Source organism: Scatophagus argus, chromosome 13 (assembly GCF_020382885.2).
Source record: "Scatophagus argus isolate fScaArg1 chromosome 13, fScaArg1.pri, whole genome shotgun sequence".
NCBI lineage: Eukaryota > Metazoa > Chordata > Actinopteri > Scatophagidae > Scatophagus > Scatophagus argus.
This window is the reverse complement of record NC_058505.1, coordinates 6,844,997-6,865,843: the sequence shown is the minus strand read 5'-3', so window position 1 is coordinate 6,865,843 and position 20,847 is coordinate 6,844,997. Positions and strand designations below refer to the sequence as shown.

The window sequence follows — 20,847 nt, the reverse complement described above, 5'->3', positions numbered from 1 at the left end:
CACGTGACATTTCAACAGCAGACACATTAATGGAGCAGAAAGTGTTTTCTGTGTGTGTCTGTGCAGCCTGAGTGCTGTTAAATCCAACAATAACAAGCGCCACTCTACTACACAGACGCCCATGACTGTACATTACCATGCACAGTCTGGCAAACACAGGCGGAGAGTGAACGCACTTCAGCTGCAGACGTGTGTTTCCACCCTGAGCTCCGTCTGTGCTTCCCACTGCAAAAAAGCACTAACATCTCATTTACACCAGGGATACTTGTTGCCTCTATTCCTTCTCTGGAAATTTGCACCAAAGGGTCATTTGAAATGGAGGCTGAGATTCTCATGTGAGCTTCTGTGAACTGTAATCAAAAAAAAAAAAAGTGTAATTTTCATTTTTTTTTGCACTTCGCAATTAGATGAGCTTTTATTTTTTTTTCAATTTTAAGCAAGAAATGAAACTCCTCTCAGAGCGTTAGATTTCATAATTGGCTGTGCTAGCAAAAGCTCCACAGTATCATTCATGCAGAGTTGATTTCTGATTGGGGCGAAGGCTTTCAACTTCACAAAAAATTTGACAGATACCCAATTTCCTTGTAGCAGAATTCTGCAGAGGATATAAGCAAGTCTCTCTCAGGTCTTGCCAGCTTCTGCTTATACCGACAGACAAGAAGAGGAATCTGTTTTTTCTTCTACTCTTGGTGTAATTTATGTGCATCTGAGCTAAAGGCAGACACACTGACACACACACACACACACACACAGGCTGACACACTGCCACACAGACTACAAACAAATCCGAGGTCAAACTCTCCCCCTCCCCTCCGTCTCTCCACTCCAGTCACATGGACACATGGATGACTGCCGTCTCAGTGCTCATACAAAAATACACACACACACACAAACTAAAGCGATGCACTTTCCATGGAGCAAATCGACACTTTTAAAAATTTAGGAGCAAAGAATGTGTCCTAACAAGTCAGAAGCTGAAAATGTTGCTCTTATACAGAGAACAAACCTGTTCAAGCGTGGTGAGTTGTTGCTTCGACTGACGGTCTACACTGAATTACACGATGCTGAGACGCCTTAGAACATTTTCGAGATACAAATGGGGCTCAAATGAAAAGTTGATAAATTGATTAGTTGACCATTGGGATAAATATTCATAGTTTCAGACAGAAGTCCTGAATATTTGCTTGTACCACCTTCTCAAATGTGAATATTTTTGTATCATTGTAAATGAATATTTTATGGTTGCTTGGACAAAACATTCATCTGTTTATTTATTATGATAATCATGTCTCATCATTTTATGACATTTTCTGAGCAAAAGATTAACTAACCAATCTTAACCCTTGTCATAGCAAAACCTATCTAAGGCACAATAAAGAATGTGCAAGGCTTGGTCTGACCTTTATCCAAGACAAACAACACGTGTGTGTGTGTGTGTGTGTGTGTGCAGTATGTGTATGCGTTATTAAAATCTATTCAAAATCCCTTTCTGTACCCTAAAACGTAAACACGGCTGGGACCCAACTGTCTTCACATCTGTTGAAACCAGGGCATCAGTGTGCGGAAACTGAAACAAATCCCAGGCGAGCGCCACAATCTCACACACAGGACAGAAACAAGAGGGGTTCACACAAAAACATAGCTGTGCCACCCATCCTCCATCTTCCTCCCTACCCACCCTGTCCTCCCAACTTGGTCCATTCATGAGCCTGGCATTCAGGGGGGTGTGTGGTGGGGGTGGTAGTGGGCAGCAGAAGTGGACAAAGTAATGCAGCTCATTCTCTCTCTCTCTCTCTCTCAGGAGGAAGTAAACGGCCTTTATTTGGGTGCCTTTCTCATTCAGCCTCAGACAGTGAGGGAGGCAAGGAGGAACACAGACATGCACTCACAGAGACAGTCACACCCTGTCTGTTTCTAGACCACATCCTGTTCTGCTGCAGTCCTCAACTGTGTCAAAGATCCAGCTACAGATACACAGATATATATACTTCCTGACCTGAACCATACAACAACAAGATACTGAAGCCTCTTATATGTCTGAATGTAAGTCGCAGAATCTCATTTAAAATCATCTAATGTCCCTGTTTCCCCCTCGTACTTTTCCTAACGCTGATCTAAATAGTGTTTGTTCTGATATATAAAATCTGGGTAAAATTTGCCTTTGGGATCCAGTTTTGTGTGTGTGTGTTATACTGGGGTCCAATGCTCTGGTGGTCCCCTCTCCCACCCCAGAGACCTTTATACGGAGGTCTTAATCCAATAAGCCATTTATCCATGGACTGGGAGCCATACTTTGTTTCAGCAGCCAAATCAATAACAGCTCACAAGGGAACCCAGTAGAAAAGTGGGGCATTTAAAGGAATACACTTTTTTTGTTTTTGGTAGACATTCTGATTAAGTCAGCAGCGTGAAATTAGATAACCAGTTTTTGTTTAAGAGTCTGCATGTTTCGCTCTTAGAGAAGTTATCTGTCGTGAATGTTCAAGTCTTCAGTTATGCTTGTGCACAATGGTATAATGGCAAAAAAGTCAAGTATATCTGAATGTACTACATATTCACTGATCATCTCAAGAGCCAAAGATAATCTTGTCTTACCTTATATTCAAAGTGTCTGACCCTTCAGTGAGTGTTTAAAGGAAGAAAAAATGATTGTATTTCTTACTGTAAGCACTGAGGAGATCACTCAACTTTTTTTTTTCTTTCACATAAGCCTTGGACAAAGAGATAAGCGGTAATAAAACAGAGCAGGGAACAGATGAGCATAGGTCTAACACGTGGATAGTTAGACAAACAGGTGATTGAGGTAAACAGGAAAGAGGAAAAAAAAAAAAAGGACAGGCAGACAGCCAAGACAGACGAAGAGACAAACCGACAGACTGCCTGTTTGTGCCCTTCCCCCAGACACACAAACACATACAGTTCACACACCTGTTCCTCCCTCTTTCCTAACACAAAGAGAAAGAACCGAGCCAGACAAGCACTGATAAGAATCAGCCAGACCAGTCATGCCAGAGTCACAAACGTACACACGGGCAGATAAGGACAGGTTCATTCCCGAACTGCTTTGGCTTCAGGCCTCAGGCACATTTTTTTTTGCACCACATGGGCACTCTGTCTAGACAGTCATCACATGCACATCAAACACACACACACACACACCCTTTCCCCTCCCTGCCAACAGGTTGAGTTCTTTCCTTCATAGCTACAGCCACAGTCAGCCATTTCACAATCGACACACCACCCGCCCTGATTGCCACAGCCAAAGGGACTCAATGGGGAAACAGTTAATGACAGTCCATGGGAGAAAATGAAATGAGTTATAAAAGTGATAGAGAGGAATGCCCCTCTAATAAATGCAACATTTACTGTCCACCTACTGTAGCATTACCACTGACAGGAGTTAAATTTGGAAACCAGCTACAGTATTTCTCTGTGATCATTCACATAAAAAGATGTCTCTTTAAGCTCTCTCGATCAATTTTTCTATTCATCTCCCTAACTCCCTCCCTCCCACCTTCTCCCTCCTCCGTTTCTCATGTTTCACAGTTAAACTCCCAGACGGCTGCTTCCCGTCTATATTCACAGCAGTACATGAGGAGGGCAGTAATAGCGTTACCTCATGAATGTACAAATTGTCTGAGTGGAATACTCTAGGCAGGCCAAGGTAACCCCCAAGTCACACACTATGATACATTATGCATTTGAGGAGCTGGAATCGATAGCTTACTTGGCATTTTTTTCTTAATAAATGTATTAAAAAGATTCACTGACTATCAAAACTGTTGGACAATGGACTCATTGTTTTAGCTGTGTATATGCATATATACACATAGAAACATAATCATTCCACATGTGTTCTCTCACACAATTTTTCATTTTCACTCAGCTGTCTGACCTCATTTTAAAATGCTACTATAGCTACATGATTAACTAACATTATGCTTTGAGCTGCCACAATCATCATGGAGATGATTAGTTCCTTAGGAATAGTGACTCTGATCATTAATCATTAAATCAGTTTTCAAGTAGAAATTCTTGCAAAACATTTGCTAGTTCTCAAATGTTAGAGAACTGCCCATTTTTACCCATTCAAGCATAAATTTAAGAAAATCATTTGGTTTTTAAACTGTTAGACAAATTAAGCAATTTTAAGACATCACCTAACTTCAGAAGTAAACTTGTCATATACAGACATGACTGTTACTTAATCAAACATTACTCAGATCCATTTGAGATATTTATATCTGAAATTTCCTTTCCGCCCTACCAGCTCCGAGTGAAAAATGTATTCTTCTTCTTATCATTTCATCTTCAAAGCCATATTATGAGGGAATGATGATGATGCTTAAAATCCACATATCTGCACCGCATTCCTTCTTCCCTCAATTTAGACCGTTATCAAAATGTCACCAGCCATCATCTACTGCGTAAGCACACATGTGCACAAGGGAAGGAGAGTGTGTTTGAGTCAGTGAAGGGCATTTAGAAATCATCCACGTGCACGAGAACGTACTAGCTGCATGTACATGTGCAGCTCACCATCTCCAGCACAGTAGCTCAGCGTGTGTGTGCTCCACTTTCCTTCCCCCAGTGCCCCCCAGAGCGTTAATTACCAAAGCTGTCGAGGCTCACCTATGTGAGTCAACCAGGCCACGAGACAGACAGACACACACACACACACACACGGACAGATGCATACGCAAGTAAACAGACATCCCATCAAACAGTGTAGGAGGATGAGGAGGATGACGTAGTTTACCGCGAGCGAACTGCCACACACAACTACGCACACAGACACAAGTAGACACATTGACTGAAAATGAGGCCAGTGGACTTGTCTCGTCTTTGGATGACTGTACTCATCATTTGAGCTTCATCTAGGCCAGTGTGTGTGTGTGTGTGTGTTTCGCCACCTCTAAAAAGGAAAGAGAAACTCCCCAGAGAAGCTTGCTGCCTTGGGACAGTGTTTGGAGGAGGGTTACTTGTTCAATTCCATAGTTATGCAGAGAAGTACACAAACAAATGCGTACAAACACACACACACACATCACCAAAACACAACTCTGGTGCCTGGTTATCTATATAAGGGAACTTGGCTCACGATTCGAAGAGATGAAACATAACAGAGTGCTTGGAGACAGAGGAGAGTGAGAGAGAGCTGCAGCAGAGAGGATGAGCGTTGCTAAGCAGACTGAAAGCCGAGAGAGGCTGACAGCAAGCCAGCAATGCACTGCCATCACTACTGAGAGAAAACACAAAATGGAGACACTGCCCTACCCTCTGTCTTTGCAATAAATTACATAGCATCTCAAAATGCAGCCATCCACTAGCTAAATGTATTTTGTTTTACCTAGGATCATTAATGTCATCATAACTTGGCCTTGTTGCCATTTTAAGGTGAGTCTCAAAGCAAACATACACTAAATTAATAAATATCTCCTAGTGAAAGGTGTAAATAAAAACGTATTTCTAGTGATCTTAATGGAAGAGTTGGAGTTGCCCTTGACTTAAACAGTTCTTTACTGGCCCTAGTATGCGGTCATATATCGATTGGTGGTTTGTTTGCTTCTTCCTCAGCACAGGAGGCTGCTCTACTGTAAAGTGGAATACTGCAGTAAATGTCAGTGCTTGGTTGGTCATCGCTGTCTGCCACGAGGTCAGAGGAGAGAGGAGGATGAAGAAAAAATGAGGGAATGGTAGAAAAAGAGACAGCCCTACAAAGAGAAAGCTCCACCTGGCAAAAATGCCCTGCAGGGTAAAATCTATCACAGACACAAGGAAAGAGAGACAGTTAAATCCAAACAGGCCCTGGGTCCTCTGACTGTTCTGCACGGAGCTCCGGTCTCATCCATATTACATGCAGCAGCTTGTTTGAAGCTTCAACTGCTCGTCTCAGCATGGGCAGCTTGGCTTTGCTGTTCAGGCCCCTCGGGCTTGCCTGTCTGTCGCACACACACGCAAACACACACAATCACATAGACACACAGACGCGCATCCTGTAATGTAAATGCATCAGCTACCATGACTCTCCCTCTTCTTTTTCTCCGTCACAAGTTCTGATTTTCAAAACAAGTCTCTAAAGACTTTCACAAAGGCTCACACACTTAACAGACAGATTTACCTTTAATCTGGCAAAATCTGAATTATTAAAGGAAGAATTTCAAGACCTACACACGGAAATCTGCCAGCATTTGTTCGGAGGCGGCTTTTCATTTCCATCCTGCCTGTACTGATATTAGTGCACCAAAACCTACGACAGGTGAACCCACAGTCCACACGCTTGCTCACCAGACTTCCTTCATTAAAACAGTCAGCCCACGATAAGAGTGGCTGCGCTTGGTAAATGTCATTACAGTTGAGTCAGAGCTCTAAGTGAACACACCTGGGTGTAGATCAAACAGACGCTGTGAGAGACTGGGACGGTAATAAATCTTAGTCCTGGCTCCACGGTGACGCTGATGAGTAGAGAGCAGACTGATGGGGCAACGTGACTCACGCCGCCGGATAGGGTCGGGATGGTGGTGGCAGGAGAAGTGGTTGATGGTGATCGTGTTTCATGTGTCTGGCTGCGTTTATGGTTGCATTTGACTTCCTTTAATCATGGACCGCAGACCATGGCATCTGCACAGCATCCTGTGCAACCGTGTGTATTCGTCTGTCATCTCTCTAATAAGAGATCTCATCACATGGACGCATTCAAAGCTCACCTCAGGGTCAAGTCTGGCTTTGTCATTTACCTCTAATGAAACAAGTACAAAAAGTCTGACAAAATTTAAATGATAACTTTCAATCCTTTATGACGCACACTGCTTTACAGAATAGAAAATAAGGTCACTTAGTTGTCTACCAAAGCAACTGACAGAAAAAGCAGCCTTCACTTAGCTGGAGGCTTCCTTCAACACGAGTCATCCTTCCAAGGAACTACTGTACATATGGCCTCATCCGAAATCAGGATGTGTCTCAGCCAGTGAATTCTGATGTGATGACAAAGACAATGTGTGGCATAACAAAGCTCACTTGTCATAGGAACCGGTTAAAATGTAGCCAGACTGTAAACCACAAGGCAGTGCATCACTCTTCAAAGGATAAAGTCAAGGGCAATAAGGCTCCATGCGGGCCAAGTCACCCCAGCAGCAAGGCTGTTTTAATATGAGCCACAGCGAGGCCAGAAAAAGAGCCGGACACGCGGAGAACGAGAATCAGTGCCACATGCTCGACGAGAGTCGCGCACACACAAGCACACACCACTCCATTGCTTAGGGACAGTTAAGGAGGACTTGACTATAAGCTTGCATGCGAGAATGCAGAAGTGCATTTAAGGAGTCTCAGCACATGCAGCCCATAATTATCCTTCAGCAGCTGAAGTATATTCAAATAAAAACATACACATTTTATGAAAGCTATTAGTTAATTAATTGCATCTGGAGGTCAATGACCTCAAAGATTGTCTACTACTTAGTGTATGCTGTAAAGAGGTGCAGAGGGACTGTTTGAGGACCCAGAGAGGGAAACAGTCTTCTATTTACAGGATCTTGATGAGCTGGTATGGACCCCTGAGGGATATGAGGCAAAGAGGACTGCATGCTTACATGTGTGTGTCTGCCCTAAGAAATATCAGGGAGACAGATGAGTCCCATGAGCGGCGTCACTGCAGGTGGGAATATCTGTGAGATAAACAAATCAGTGTTTGGCAGAGGCAGAAAAAGATGGAAGTCTGGACAAACCACAGAACGTCACTTGTTTCACCTTCACTAATGTAGTCTGTTTCCCAGTTGCTAACTTTACAGCCTTGCCCTGAGCCACATCAGTCAGACCCCTGGTGAGATAAGGATTTACAGGGTATAGAGGCTGTGAGCAGTGGAAGGGAAAGAAACAGTTGGAGGGTGTTTGATGTTAGTGGAGCAAAGGTGAGGATGCAAAATAAAAGACTTACGGGCCAAGTAATCACTTATTCAAGCTTGGCAAGTTTGCATCACCCAGTGGTTTACTGTGCTTTTTTTTTTTTTTTTTTTTGCTTTAATCTTGTGCGTAGGCTGAAGGTCAAAACTACCATGGGCCACAAGAGCAATAAACTTGGCTGACATTGTATGCAATTAAACACGTGGAAGGAAGAAAAGAAAATGTGGACACCTAAGTTGACCATGCAAGCAGAATTGCTTCCTAATGGAAATGACAAGCCATTACTGAACACGCAAATAAAATTACTGGCAAAGTGGAGAGATGGCGATTCCTATAATCACACAGGCTGACTATTTTTCCCCCGATTTATCTGTGTATGCAACACGCATAATTGATCAGTGTAGTGGCTGGTCTTAATGTGTTGTGGATGTGCTGGGTGGCAGCCCAACGGGACTCAAGACATGCTTTTGATATCCTGTGTTTATCTCTCTGTCTGGGAGACTGTGGCTAAGGGACAAAATATGAACAGAGGGAGTCTAAGTGCCTATATGTTGTGTATGTGTGTCTGCTGTCTATAAGGTGCCCCTATGGAAAGCGCCGTCTCTGAGTCTCTCCGTTTATATCTTCATTAATCACTGCTCCTACTGGGAAGGCGGCATAGAACAGTCTTTCAAATGCAAAGGCGCTCTCTGCTTGCACACAACGCGCACAAGCTGGCAGTCTCCCATAGCCCTTTTATAGTATACCTCCCTCGTGTCTGAGTCCGTGCCCTAAACACACACACACACACACACACGTACCCGACCTGCTTGTCTGACTGAGTCCCAGGGAGATGAGACAGTGGACACTTAATCTTCTCAAAAACATGACGATTAATTAATACCAAAACACCTCATTATTCTGGTCTGAGGAAAAACAACCCGGACAAGCAAGTCAGACTTGTTACGATCTATTACTGCTCTTGCAGTCTTGTCTGAACACATACGTCCGTTATATTCTCTCCTCTATCATTTGTTCTTGCTTTCATTTTCCTGTGAGCTAACACAAAGCACAGTGAACATGCAAATGGGCCCCTCAGTTCAGGACTCTCTTAAAGCCCTGCAGGACATCTTGCTGGGAGGAGCTTAGCCAGTTTAGCCAGTGTTTAGTCTACAAGACGGTCGGCAGACGTGGCATAGGCTCCACTGTATCAGAACTGACCGATCTCTGCGGCCTGCTGCTGTGACTGGCTCACATCGGTCCCATAGCAGCGCATTATCTTCTTCTGGTGGTGAAGCACAGAAAAAGAAGAGTCCAAGCCAAGTAAACAGTCAAAAATAACTGGCTGCAGTTGGAGTGGGAAATTGCCAACAGCCTACTAATGGTACATCGTTAAATGTGGGGTTGAAGCGCACAGGTTAAGCTATGAGCTGGTATATCGTAAATCCAAGCTGTGAACTGAACTGTGACTGAGGCCTGTGACCATTTTCAAATGTTGGTTCTGAAAATAAAAAACTTTGGAAGATTCTTATCTGCTTAAGAAAAAATCTTAGATGTAATGACATTGGCATTCCTCCAGTAAGCTGCAATGCTGTTATGGAGCTGTGATACTGGCACTGACCTGATGGTGACATACCAGAGGCCCCTCGGCTCAGCCCCTCCTACCTTGCGGGGCCCCATTTAGCCCTTTACAACAGGCTACAAACACTGGCCGAGGCACAGTCTGTTGTGCACAGGGAACACAGGCTGTCCCACTTCAAACTACATGGTTATTATACTACAAGTTATTCTAGGCCACCATTCAAAGCAGAGGCTGTATGTTCAGTATAAGCGGCTAATTGTTCCTTGGGAAATGTACAGACATAGAAAAAGACATAGAAAAATGTGTATGGGTGTCTAAGGGTGGGCTGGAAGGCAAGAGAGAGAGTGTTAGCTGGGAAAATGCGAGCTAGCTAGCATGTGATTGGCCAACCAAGAGGGCTGGTCCAGGCTAGATTTGTGGTTCAAGTCAGGTCTTGGGGAGGTTAATTTTCAACTTGGGGGAAAGAAGAGCTGGGGCCCTAGCCCCCTATCACAACCTAGCGACTGTGAACACAGTCTGTTTCATAGTCTGCAGCAGTTTGAGTGAACAACAGCCAGTCCCACCTGTCCTGGTCTTACCCACACATGTTCTTTAGTTAGTTCATTTACATCATTTTCTCATTGGTCTTCTCCAGGAATGGTATATTTTCTGACCACAGAAACCCTTTTGGTGTCTGCCGATGCTCCTTCTGTCTGACGGCATGTCTGAGTTACAAAAAACGAAAGCAGGCGACAGACAGAAGCAGAGGTGAGGTCAACTTGGGAGACTGGTGCACATGTCTAAACACAGACAGGAACTTATGCAACATCAGATGCCTCCCGTGAAACTGAGTCTCCTTGTTTCACTCTTCGTCTGTTTCCTCCTGCTGCCCTTTTGGTCTGTCTCTGCCTCAATTCATTGTCCGTGTCACCAGACAACTCGCCACATCCATCAAGGTCTGACACCCAATCAATAACCACCGGCTTCCCTCTCATCCGCCTTGCAGATGCACACAAGTGGTCTTACTGCTTATGTAACGATCAACTTATCGGGTCATTTGACTGCTTATTTTGTTACTGTCCGCTGATTGGGGCCCAGGGGGTATTGACTGTTCACAGACACATGTGGGCAACAGCAGAACTGTCTGGTCCAGAAGAAAGAGATGAAGGCTATAAGTCAAGATGGGTGAGGACATGAACCTGAGAGAAGAGGGCAGATTGAAAATGGACATCCAGATAGAGGGAGCAGTAGAGGAAGGAGGTACAGATAGCAAAGGCAGCAATGTTAGCGATTAGCAAAAACCTGCCAAAATCCAATTAGATACAGCCCAAAAGAACAACAGACTGACAGACAGAGCAGACAGCCCAGGAGACAGCCAGAGAGTGCAGCTGCACTGGTCTGCGGTAATGAAGTCACTGGTTTCCAAATAGCAAAAAGAGGAAGCCAGAGAGATGCAGCTGTCTGCCGTCTGTGCCGCAGCCACTGTGTCAGCCCAGCCGGGGAGACAGACAGAGGAAGGCTGTTCTCTCAGTCTGACACTTCTGACTCTGGGCCAGCATATCCTAACAAACAAGGCTGAGGCAAATAAGGAACACACACATCTATGTTTTACTGTGTTCTCAGTGTGGTTGTGCTCACCAGGGTGGGGAAACAGCGGTATGTCTAAAATATCAGGTTATGTTGTTTTTTCTTATTTTGAAACATAATATTTTTTCTACCTGAGACATCAAAAAAATTGTAAGGTTCACAACTAGTAAATAACACCAATGACACCACACAAAGTTACGCAGTTGTACAAATTTTAGACTTTGAAATTTGCCTGTGTTATTTGTTCAAATGAGAGATTCTGTAATCCTGATCATTTGTAATACTCGCTCCACTAGAGCTCGTCTGATGACATGCCATGCAATTCTTCTCTTCACTGTAAGACTGTGTTATTTCCTGCCATGTCTGAAAAAAAACGTCACTCAATAAAAATGACGACACGTGATCTTGTCTCAGTGGAAAGTACAAGTGTCTGTCACAACCTCTGAAGACAAAATGAGCTCATTGTCTGTCAGATACTTAAGTAACTCTTGAGATAAAGCTTCAGCTTGTTGCTGTTCGTTGGTGGCGTCTGTCTAGCAAACTATTTACACAGCAGGGATCAGCAGACAGGCCAGCAGTGCCTTGAGGCACAAAGCGCCGTTTATAGAGAGCGAGTCCTGGAGTTTTTAACTGCACATTCTCAAACCAAACACTCCTAACAGGATACAGGACTAGTAGCCATTGGAGAAGGTGGGATAAAAAAACTTCCAGAAGGCTTGCTTGTTTGTGTCTCTTCTCTTTTAGAGGTCCCAGAGCTCTACAGTAAAACTATGAACCGCTTGTAAATGTGCGCATTGACACTGTGTGTAAATAAGGGCCACTGGGAAAAGGGTCTGCAGTCAGGGTTAGACCAACACACCGAGGCAAACCATCTTTCTAAGAAGCATGTGTGACTATAGCTGCCTGGCTGGCCTTCCACTAACATCCACTGGGATGTGGAAAGTATGAGTCACACAGCCAGCGCAGTGGAGGCGGCTGGACACTGAGAGTCTGGAGGATGTTCTGGGTGAGAGACATGTCCGTCTGCTTCACTTCCTGTTCAGTGTCACACACACACACACACACACACACACATTCGTTGCACAAATACACAGACACACATACAAAACAGAGAGTAGCTGGACTTGGAAGGTCACCCCTGTGTCCTGACTGAATGAAGCAGGACACTGCCAGGTCACCTTGTTCTCTGGCCACTGACCTTTCGCACACCCTTACATCCGTTTAGTTTGGCAGGAGAGGGCAGCGTCCTCTTTCAATGCCAAAATCACCTGCTTCCTGTAGACTCACAGGCAACTTTCTTTCCAGGAATCGGCCAGTTGTGACTTTGTGTGTCTCTGTCTACACAAATGTAGCAGCTTTCACTTCCAGACTTAATCTGAAAACACCACTTCTGATCAACCCTTACAAGCAGAACGAGGTAGAGTCGAGTCACTGCCACGAAACAAGAGCTGCAAGACAACAGGGATGAAACAGACTGAGATATCACCCCATAGAGAGAAGACAGCATCTGAAACTGTGGTGAGACAGAGGCTCCAGAGAGCCTGGCAAAGTGTGAGACAGAGAGAGAGACGAAGATGTGTCATACTAGTCTCCACTTAGCAGTTCATTACAGGCACAGAAGTTGGCAATGTCTCACACTTACACACACAGAAAAAGAGACTGTGGGACACCTCATCCACCTTGAGCAACATGTTTTTGTACATGTGTGCTGCAGCTGTGGTCTGTGTATGCAGCTGTTTGTGTGCGCCTGATACTGCGCAAATGTTTCCTCTGTGGTATTAAAATGTCTCTGCCTTTGAGAAAGAATGTCTGCGTCTTCCAAAATGCATACCTTAAACCGAGGCAAAGAAGGAGGAGGAGGACAGTTGGGAAGACGAAGACAGGAATGTGGTCAGTACATAGACGGCACTTCAGAAACATTCAGTCAAGATAACCAGATGGAGAGCAAAAGCAAAGCATCTCCCCAGCTCAGGTACAAAAACAAAAGTGCATGTTCACACCTGCACACACTATACCGTAAATACACATTTGCCAGGGCGGGTTGTGGTTGAGCCCGTTTCTCTTCAACATGTGTGTTTGCTGCTTTGCTGCTTTTTTTTTTTTTTATTGTACTTAACCAAAAATCCCCCAGAACTGCTGGATCTGAGTGTGAACAAACCACACCAAACAGACAAAGGCACAACCCTACCTTTACCCACACAGCAATACAAAAAGAGCTGCCCACTGTGGTCAGAGGGAGGTCATGAGACATAAACCAGTCAATGGCAGGGAAACAATCTAGAGCTTTTCCCCCACTGAATGCTGACTTTTCAATAGGCTTGTTGCCCTTGTGGCTTAAATGCTGCATTAATTGTTTTTTTGTCTGTTTGTTTTTTACACTGCAAGAAGAATCTGTAAAAAGTCATTTGGAAGAATCTGTCATATTCTGTCTTTCAGTGATAACTACTGGTAATGCAAAGTACCTGCTTTCAGGTTTGCCTGAGGGCAAAAGGGCCACTAATAGTGTCCATGTTCCAATTGTGGAACTGTAGCTCACACTTCATCTTGAAGTTTTCTTATTTCAAGTTGCTGAGTAACTCTTGTGCACATCTTCTCGCATTTATAATTCTCTAAGCAGAGAATAATTCTCTTTATAATGTCTTTCATTTACACTAAAATTGTTTGTTTTTTGTATGAATGTGCAACAAGACAAATTCCAGTCAGATTCTTATTTTACACCCTAACAATTAGTTGCTGACATATACTTTTAATAAAGAACTTAAAAGGCTCTTCCTGAGCCGCCTGTAGTTTGCCTTTTGTTCTGTGACATTTCCAGTGACCTCGAGGTGACCTGAGGGGACAAATGATGCACTTCCCCTTCAGCTGTGGCCAGCTGGCCTAACCTCATGTGATCAGACCTTGCCAGGCAGATGTCACCACCTGTCCCAGCCTTCTCTCACATAGTAGGTCAACGCTAGTTTAAGAAAACACCAGACGCAAGGTAGTCCAGTCAAACCTGATGAACATACCGACTGGCCTATTTTAGGAAAAAGGAGCCAATTATGCAGCCAGTTTAAGAGACTTTAAAAGCACTGACCAACAGAATAAAATAATTTTAACTTTCTTTCTTTCCAGAATGATGATGAATGACACTTTATTTCATGCAAACAAGCAAAAGGTATCATTTAGAAGTGCACTTACTTTGTCTAGTGACCTCTTGAGCTTGTAGTGGAACTTCTCTTTGACCTCGTCCAGGAGCTGCTTGAGCCTTGGCTCCTCAGGCGTGCCTTGGTACTTCCTGGCAAGCTGCAGGTAGCAGGGCCACTTGGCTGAGTCGAAGCCCCAGTGGCAGGTCCTCTTATCAGGTGACTTGTGTGAATGCATGACAAACTTCTGTGGTGAAAAGAGCAACTGGCACTCAACACACTGGATGCAGGGCGCCTCAGGTTGGGTGTAGAACTGGGGCACAAAGAGACCCTGGCACTTCCCCAGACACTGATGCTCCACCTGGAAACTGGTCTCGCTCTCCTTCAGCAAGCCCTGAGTTGACAGCTTACCGCTGGGGTCAGCAGGCAAGGCTGCCCCAGGACGCAGGAGAGCGTTGCACAACCGCTGTGCATCCGTCAGTGTAATGAGGCCACAGGAAGGTGCGTTGAACGGCAGAATGCCCAGCACCTTGAGGATGTGCAGCTGCTCAGCATCGCAACGTGAGCAGTAGACGTAGAGCTCATCACACACAGTATTGATCTGCTGCAGCGAGAAGTCGCGGAGCACAGAGTTGAGCACCTGGGGAAGGCAAAGCCGCTTCTCTCCACCAACGACAAAGCAGGAGATAGACTCTCCCTCCAGCAGTGAGTGGGTGAGTTCAGTGGAGCTGTCACAGGGAACCAGTAGAGGGCCCCCACCCAGAACAGGAGGGGAAGGCAGGGGGGGCATGCCGCCCTGGGAAGGCTCGTGGCCGGTACGGGCAGAGAAAGCAGCTGGGCCCCCAAGGGAGCTCTGGCTGCTGAGGGTGAACTGGGCCAGTGTGTGTTTCAGCCCAGGGCTCAGGTCCAGGGCTTTAGCAGAGCCCACCACGTGCAGTTCAGCCCGGCCCTCCACATCCATGTCAGAGTCGTGGCACAGATCCTCAATATGCTCCCTCTTCACCTTGGGAGTTTTGGGGGAAGACTCCAGGTTACGACGTTTCAGGTTGATCTCAGCAATCACTCGCTTCTTGATGGGCGCATCTTCCAGTCGCTCTCTGTACAGCCGTTTCATGTTGCCCTTGAATGAGGGCAAGTCTTTGAAAGGGGTTTTCAAACTGGTCTGAATGCTGGCCATATCTAAGGACTGGGTTATTATCTTTTCTGTCTGCTGACTGAGTTCTTGTATTCCTCTGAGTCTCTTTTTTTCCTCAAGTCTTTTCAAATGACACAAATCTTCTGGTAGTTAGACACGTGCATGATGGTGATCGAAGTTTTCTATGTTCTGATCTGCTTCCTAAGCATGGAAAAAAAAGGAATTTAGAAAACAGGAGTGTAAAAAAGTGCAAAAAAATAACTCAGCCACTATCACAACTATAGCTACCAGTTTCTAAACTGCAGAGGAAGAACAAGCTGAAAATTATTTTACAAAAAAATACTGTGGTGCATAAAATATCCATAAGGACTTTAAATGTTTTATAGCTGCTGTCCCGGCTGGGGGCTGAAGAGGTCAATGGCTGTTTGCATGGAACACTAAACCAAATGGCCATTACCATACTTCACACAAACACAAGGCTTTTTCAGCCCTTGTAATTGAACCTCAGGGGAAATTTGCATGAATGTTTTCACCAAAGGTTTTGAAACAAACTTCCCAGCACAAAGTGAGAATTTTAACACGCGAAACCAGTTGACCAGACATAACAAGCCAAGCGAAATCCCCCACCAGCCTGCTCCTCTCCCATTACATTGTTAATGTGAGGCTGATACAATGGCCAAAAACATTTCACTTAGCAAATGAAAGTGGCCTCCCCGGCCATACTGTGCCTTCCCTTAAGTCTGCTTACCCCACGCTGACCCCATCAACTCCATGAAAAACAATTGATAAAAGCGTTAACAGCAGTCGTCTCCTTCCCTCAGTCCTTTCACAGCTTGACATACAGCAGTGTGGAAAGCGGTGCTTCCCCCTTTCTACGTTGAGGTTTTAATGCGGAATTACTGAATCGACTGTATTAGTAAAACAACATTTGACTGGTAACCCTGATTAAAAAACCCAATGTAGACGATAATGGCTACTGCTGCAGTATGACACCGAGAGAGGCAGACAGAGGGCACTTCGGCTTGATAATGCAACGTTTACTGTGTCAGTTAGTGTTTTGATGCCGTCGTGAAGTGTACTTGATTAACAAATCTCCATTAAATGCAAATTCTAGGCATTTAGGCAACACCGCACATTCGGTTAATGGGCCACGGTGAATGGATTTTCATGCTTGTGCAAATTTCAGCATCCCGTCGTTTTTTCCACCGACAGAAATGCTGCGGCGGTGCAAACCTCGAGCTCGATTCCGACGCGGGTTTATGCTTGTGGGCGTTTTAATGGCATATATCACAGTGGGGCGAATGGAGGGGGGAAAAAAACCCACTGCGAAATCCGATCAGCGACCAATAACAAACGAGGGTCTACCGGGAGGTTCTTTCCGTCCCTGCTTCGGGACTCCAGTTGGGCTGCTTTGGTTTATTTCTGTCAGAAATCACAACAACGCCCGCATTGCTTCGCCAAGCAACAACGCGGATGATTTTTTTTTTTCACACAACCTCAAATCCATTAACAGCTCTTAGGAAATCTTTCTTAATGTCACCCCCCACATCACCACCATGTCCGATACCCTACACTGCTGCAAGGACACCGCGTATACTGCTGCTCCTGCTTTTGCTCCATCCCCTGCTGAACACCACCCCCTCCTCCCTCCTCTCCAGTCCTCCAAACTGTACCTCGCCTCCTCTGCTGGCTCGCCACGACGACACTGGTATGCAGACAGCGCTGATAATGACATTCACTGTCTACACTACAGTCTGGTCTGGTAAGGCACACCGCGACCGAGCGGTACGCAAACACCGACTTGGTGAGGAGCACGGCGGCTTTTACAGTCGCGACTTGCCCGCATGTCAGACACACAAGTCGAGTCAAGCCTGTCCGATATAACGTTACCCAAACGGTCGAAATGCTCACAAGGCATCATTGTTTTTAAATTGTAAGTACGATGATGTATTGACAAGCGTGTGACTTAACGCGGATTACAAAGTGAAATGACAAAAAATACGCAGTTGCCTGGAAGTCAGTCGGAAACAGCTATGCTGGCTTTGAACGTTCAAAACTAGCTTTAATTGCGCTAGCAATCTGAGCTACACCCAGCCTATCCCGGTGCAGTCGAATATGAAGGAGTTGAACCAGCACAGTGGGCTAAGAAGCAGGCTAACCCCGCTCTCAAGAGCACAGACATGCTAACCTAAACCCCTTTCGTCACAGCAATGAGAACGAGTATAAAGCAGACTAACTTGCCTCGGCTCGGCCACCACACAAAGTGCCACACAACAGCGGGATGAGGGTAACCTACTACATTATGAAGACAGCAGTAAGCGATAGCGGCGGCTAACCGAGACAACCAACATTACAACAGGCTAACCCCAGATGGAGAGCGATACGGCAGGCTAAACCAGGCTAGCATCGCCCCCCGCTCCTCCTCCTTCTCTGTCGGCTAAGACTGAACACGGGAATTCAAACCCGACCGTTAATCGACACACGCTGGTTTCCACTGTTAACAAAATAAAGCTGCAACCCGTGTAAAATGTCCACTTTAAAGCTCCGTCTTTTATTAATCGCGCAAACACTTGCCTGAACGCTGCGTGTCGGTCGTCCGCACTCGCCTGTGGTCTCCTCAACACTGGAAAAGCCTGGCGGACCGTCAACAAGATGCAGCTAGAGGTTCCACTACAGTCCCGCAACGTCACACTGCACACGGGCTGAGAGGCGGAGACGTCACCCGGCTGACGGAAACTATGCGGGGGTGTCTCTCGTGTGTCTGTCTGTCTGCCTGTCTGTCTCGCACGGTCTGTGAGCGATTTGCTTCCTCCAGCAAGTAGCCTGACTGAAGCAATGCGAGTAAAAGGGGAGATGGATGTCAACAGCAGGCTGTCAACGGATGCCAAACCTTGGGTGCGGGGACTTTTACAGGGTCGTGAAAGGGTCCTCACTGGTCCTCACTAAAAAAATAATAAATTTAATTTTTAACATGATTTATTCCCAATTTATTTATCAGATTTTTTTTGTCAGTAATGTCTTTCTAAAGATGTACATAATACTTAATTTGAGAGCTTCATCCTCATGTTCCTGTCTGCTTTTAGGCTTGGAATGATGTTGTAGGTCAGTTTTATTGACATGGCCTTGGTTGACATTTGCTGGTATGAACCGACATGACAGCAGCTTTATCTCTCTCTTTGGCTTTCCATCAAGTTTGTGAAAAACGAGAGGGCAAGAGAGGACAAACTCAAAAGGGTGGCTTCTGCTCCCACCCCCTCACCCACCTCTTTTTATGGACCAATAGTGGGTAGGTCAAGAGGTCATTCGGGCAGTCTATTGTCCCATTAGCGATGGTGGGAATTAATACAAAACTGAGTGAGAGGAAGTCGGGGATAATATTTTATGAAATATGGATCACACATGTTTATTAGAGGGAGGTTGAATTCCCACTGGAACTTTGTACTCTTTAATCTGATTAGAAACTACCATCTAACTCTTTATCTATCCGTGTCATCACGCTCTGTCTACATATACAGGTTTTTTTTTCTTTTCTCAGCTGGAGTACACCCTGGCTGTCTGACTGACCCACAGTCTGATGTCACACGTCTGTGAGAGCAGAGAGGCTTGATAAAGCTTTTATAAACAACACCGTCGGCCGTTTTGCCGCAGCTTCTCTCTCTCTGGCTCGCTCTCTGACAGCAAGGTCAGCAGTTGTATTATGAGAGCAGATGTGCGTACGCCCTGTCCAGGCCCGGAGAACAACAAGAGGCACATTGATTTTCCTGCAATAACATCACTCTGTGTACTGCAGGGAGTAAATTAATCTCCTATCTGCAATATTGTGACCAGCACTGATTGTTCATTAGGGATAAAGCAAAAAAGCTGAAGGATGAGGTACCGTGGATGATGGTGGGGGAGCTGGGATTCACAGGCAGGGTGTAATAGAGCATTGATAAGCCTCTGCATTAGCAGAAACTCTGTCTAACTGTTATTGGACTTAGTACTAAGTGGACCCCAGGGACAGACACCTCACAGTTGTTTTTTAATACATCCTGTCTGAGATCAATGAGAGATATTGAAATATGTCCTGAGTTGTTCAGAGGATGTATGTGTAATTTGGCATAATGACGCTTGTTGAAATGCTGGCCTGAGGTCACACACCTTCATCGCAAAGTCTGAAGTGTCACTTCAGGGGTGGACCTTAAGCACATTTTCTGTTCTCTGATGAGTGTGTATGATGAGTTAGTTTGTCACATATTTGAAATACTCATCATCATTTGGCCCTTAAAATTCAACTGTGTATAACCGGGAGGTACACAAAATGATTTAATGAAATGACACGAATTCTGATGTCGTCACAGCAGCGGCGGAGGAAGCATTCAGCTCCTTAAGTAAGAGTACTAATACTACACTGTAAAAGCTGTAAAACTATTTCACTATAATTAAGGTGAAGATCTCATTTAAGTAAAAGTAGCGTCTGTAAGTGTTATCAGAAAAATGTGCTTAAAGTATCAAAAATTAAAGTAATCAAATGCATAAAAATGTCTCCTGTGGGTGTATATATGGTATTTCTAATGATATAGTACTACTGTGTAGCGTCATTATTGTTATTCATGCGTTAACGTTCAACCAGCTTTTTATTCTTGCTCTGCAACTCACCATTAAGTTCATTATAGATTAGTCTGCTGATAATTACCTTCAGATGTCTTTTGTCCAACAGTCCTAAACCTCAAAACGATTTCATTTACTAACACAGGACAAGCAGCAAATTTTCACATTTATGAAGCCGAAACCACTACTTTAATACAATCAGTCATCGAAACACTCGCTAACTGGTGTAGTTGACTAAATAACCAAGTGATTAATCAACCAAATCGTATACACTGTTGTGTTGTTTAGTCTCTTACAATCAGTGCATCATATTTTCAAGGCCCAGCACTCTGATAGAAACCGAGACGCTGTTAGAATCACACATACACTGATATGAATAAGTTGTAGGTTTCTCATGTCCCAAGTCCACGATAGGGCTCAAAGCCGGAGGACGTGTAAACACACTCAATAGATGCCTCATCTATTAAAGATGTCTGGGAAGTGTAACTAAGACTGCATCAATCCAACCCATTGGAAGAATTTCTATGTAGGGTAACATGACACCAGAGATTGCATGTGGTGTTGAGTAAGCAGCCTGCGGTGACTAAATGAATGTAACTGATAGCAGAAACACTGAATTTTACTGTACGATAAAACTGACAAAGAAAGTTTATATAATGTGGATCGGCCCAATGTAGCTGATACCTGACCTTCGTCATAAGATCAGTACCTCTTCATGAGCTCACTGTAAGAGTTAAAATCAAACAGATGTCTTCAGAGTTATGGAGAACATAATGTTGAACAATATGCCAAATTAATTTGGCTAACTCAGAGAGCTTAAGCCTCATTTTAGCTTCAGCTGAACTGGGTAAGCAGTGGTCTCTTGCATGTCTAATGGCCTTCTTATTTATATATTTTCTTAACATTTAAGACTATATTAGCTAAGCATGATCTTTTACTTTTGAAGTGCATGTGCCTGTGTCTGCTTGTGA

General features: G+C 44.6%; 1 protein-coding gene across 1 annotated transcript in view; it reads right to left on the bottom strand.

The window, feature by feature from the left end:
• skila (SKI-like proto-oncogene a) overlaps positions 1 to 16,821 on the bottom strand; it is a 31,963-nt gene extending 15,142 nt beyond the window's left edge. Inside the window, exons 1-2 of the mRNA XM_046409099.1 lie at positions 16,035 to 16,821; positions 14,207 to 15,487 (exon numbers count right to left, since the gene is read on the bottom strand). Coding sequence (XP_046265055.1) covers positions 14,207 to 15,328 — 1,122 coding nt within the window. The 5' untranslated portion in view covers positions 15,329 to 15,487; positions 16,035 to 16,821. The remainder of the gene's footprint in view (positions 1 to 14,206; positions 15,488 to 16,034) is intronic.
• Between the last annotated feature and the right edge of the window lie 4,026 nt (positions 16,822 to 20,847).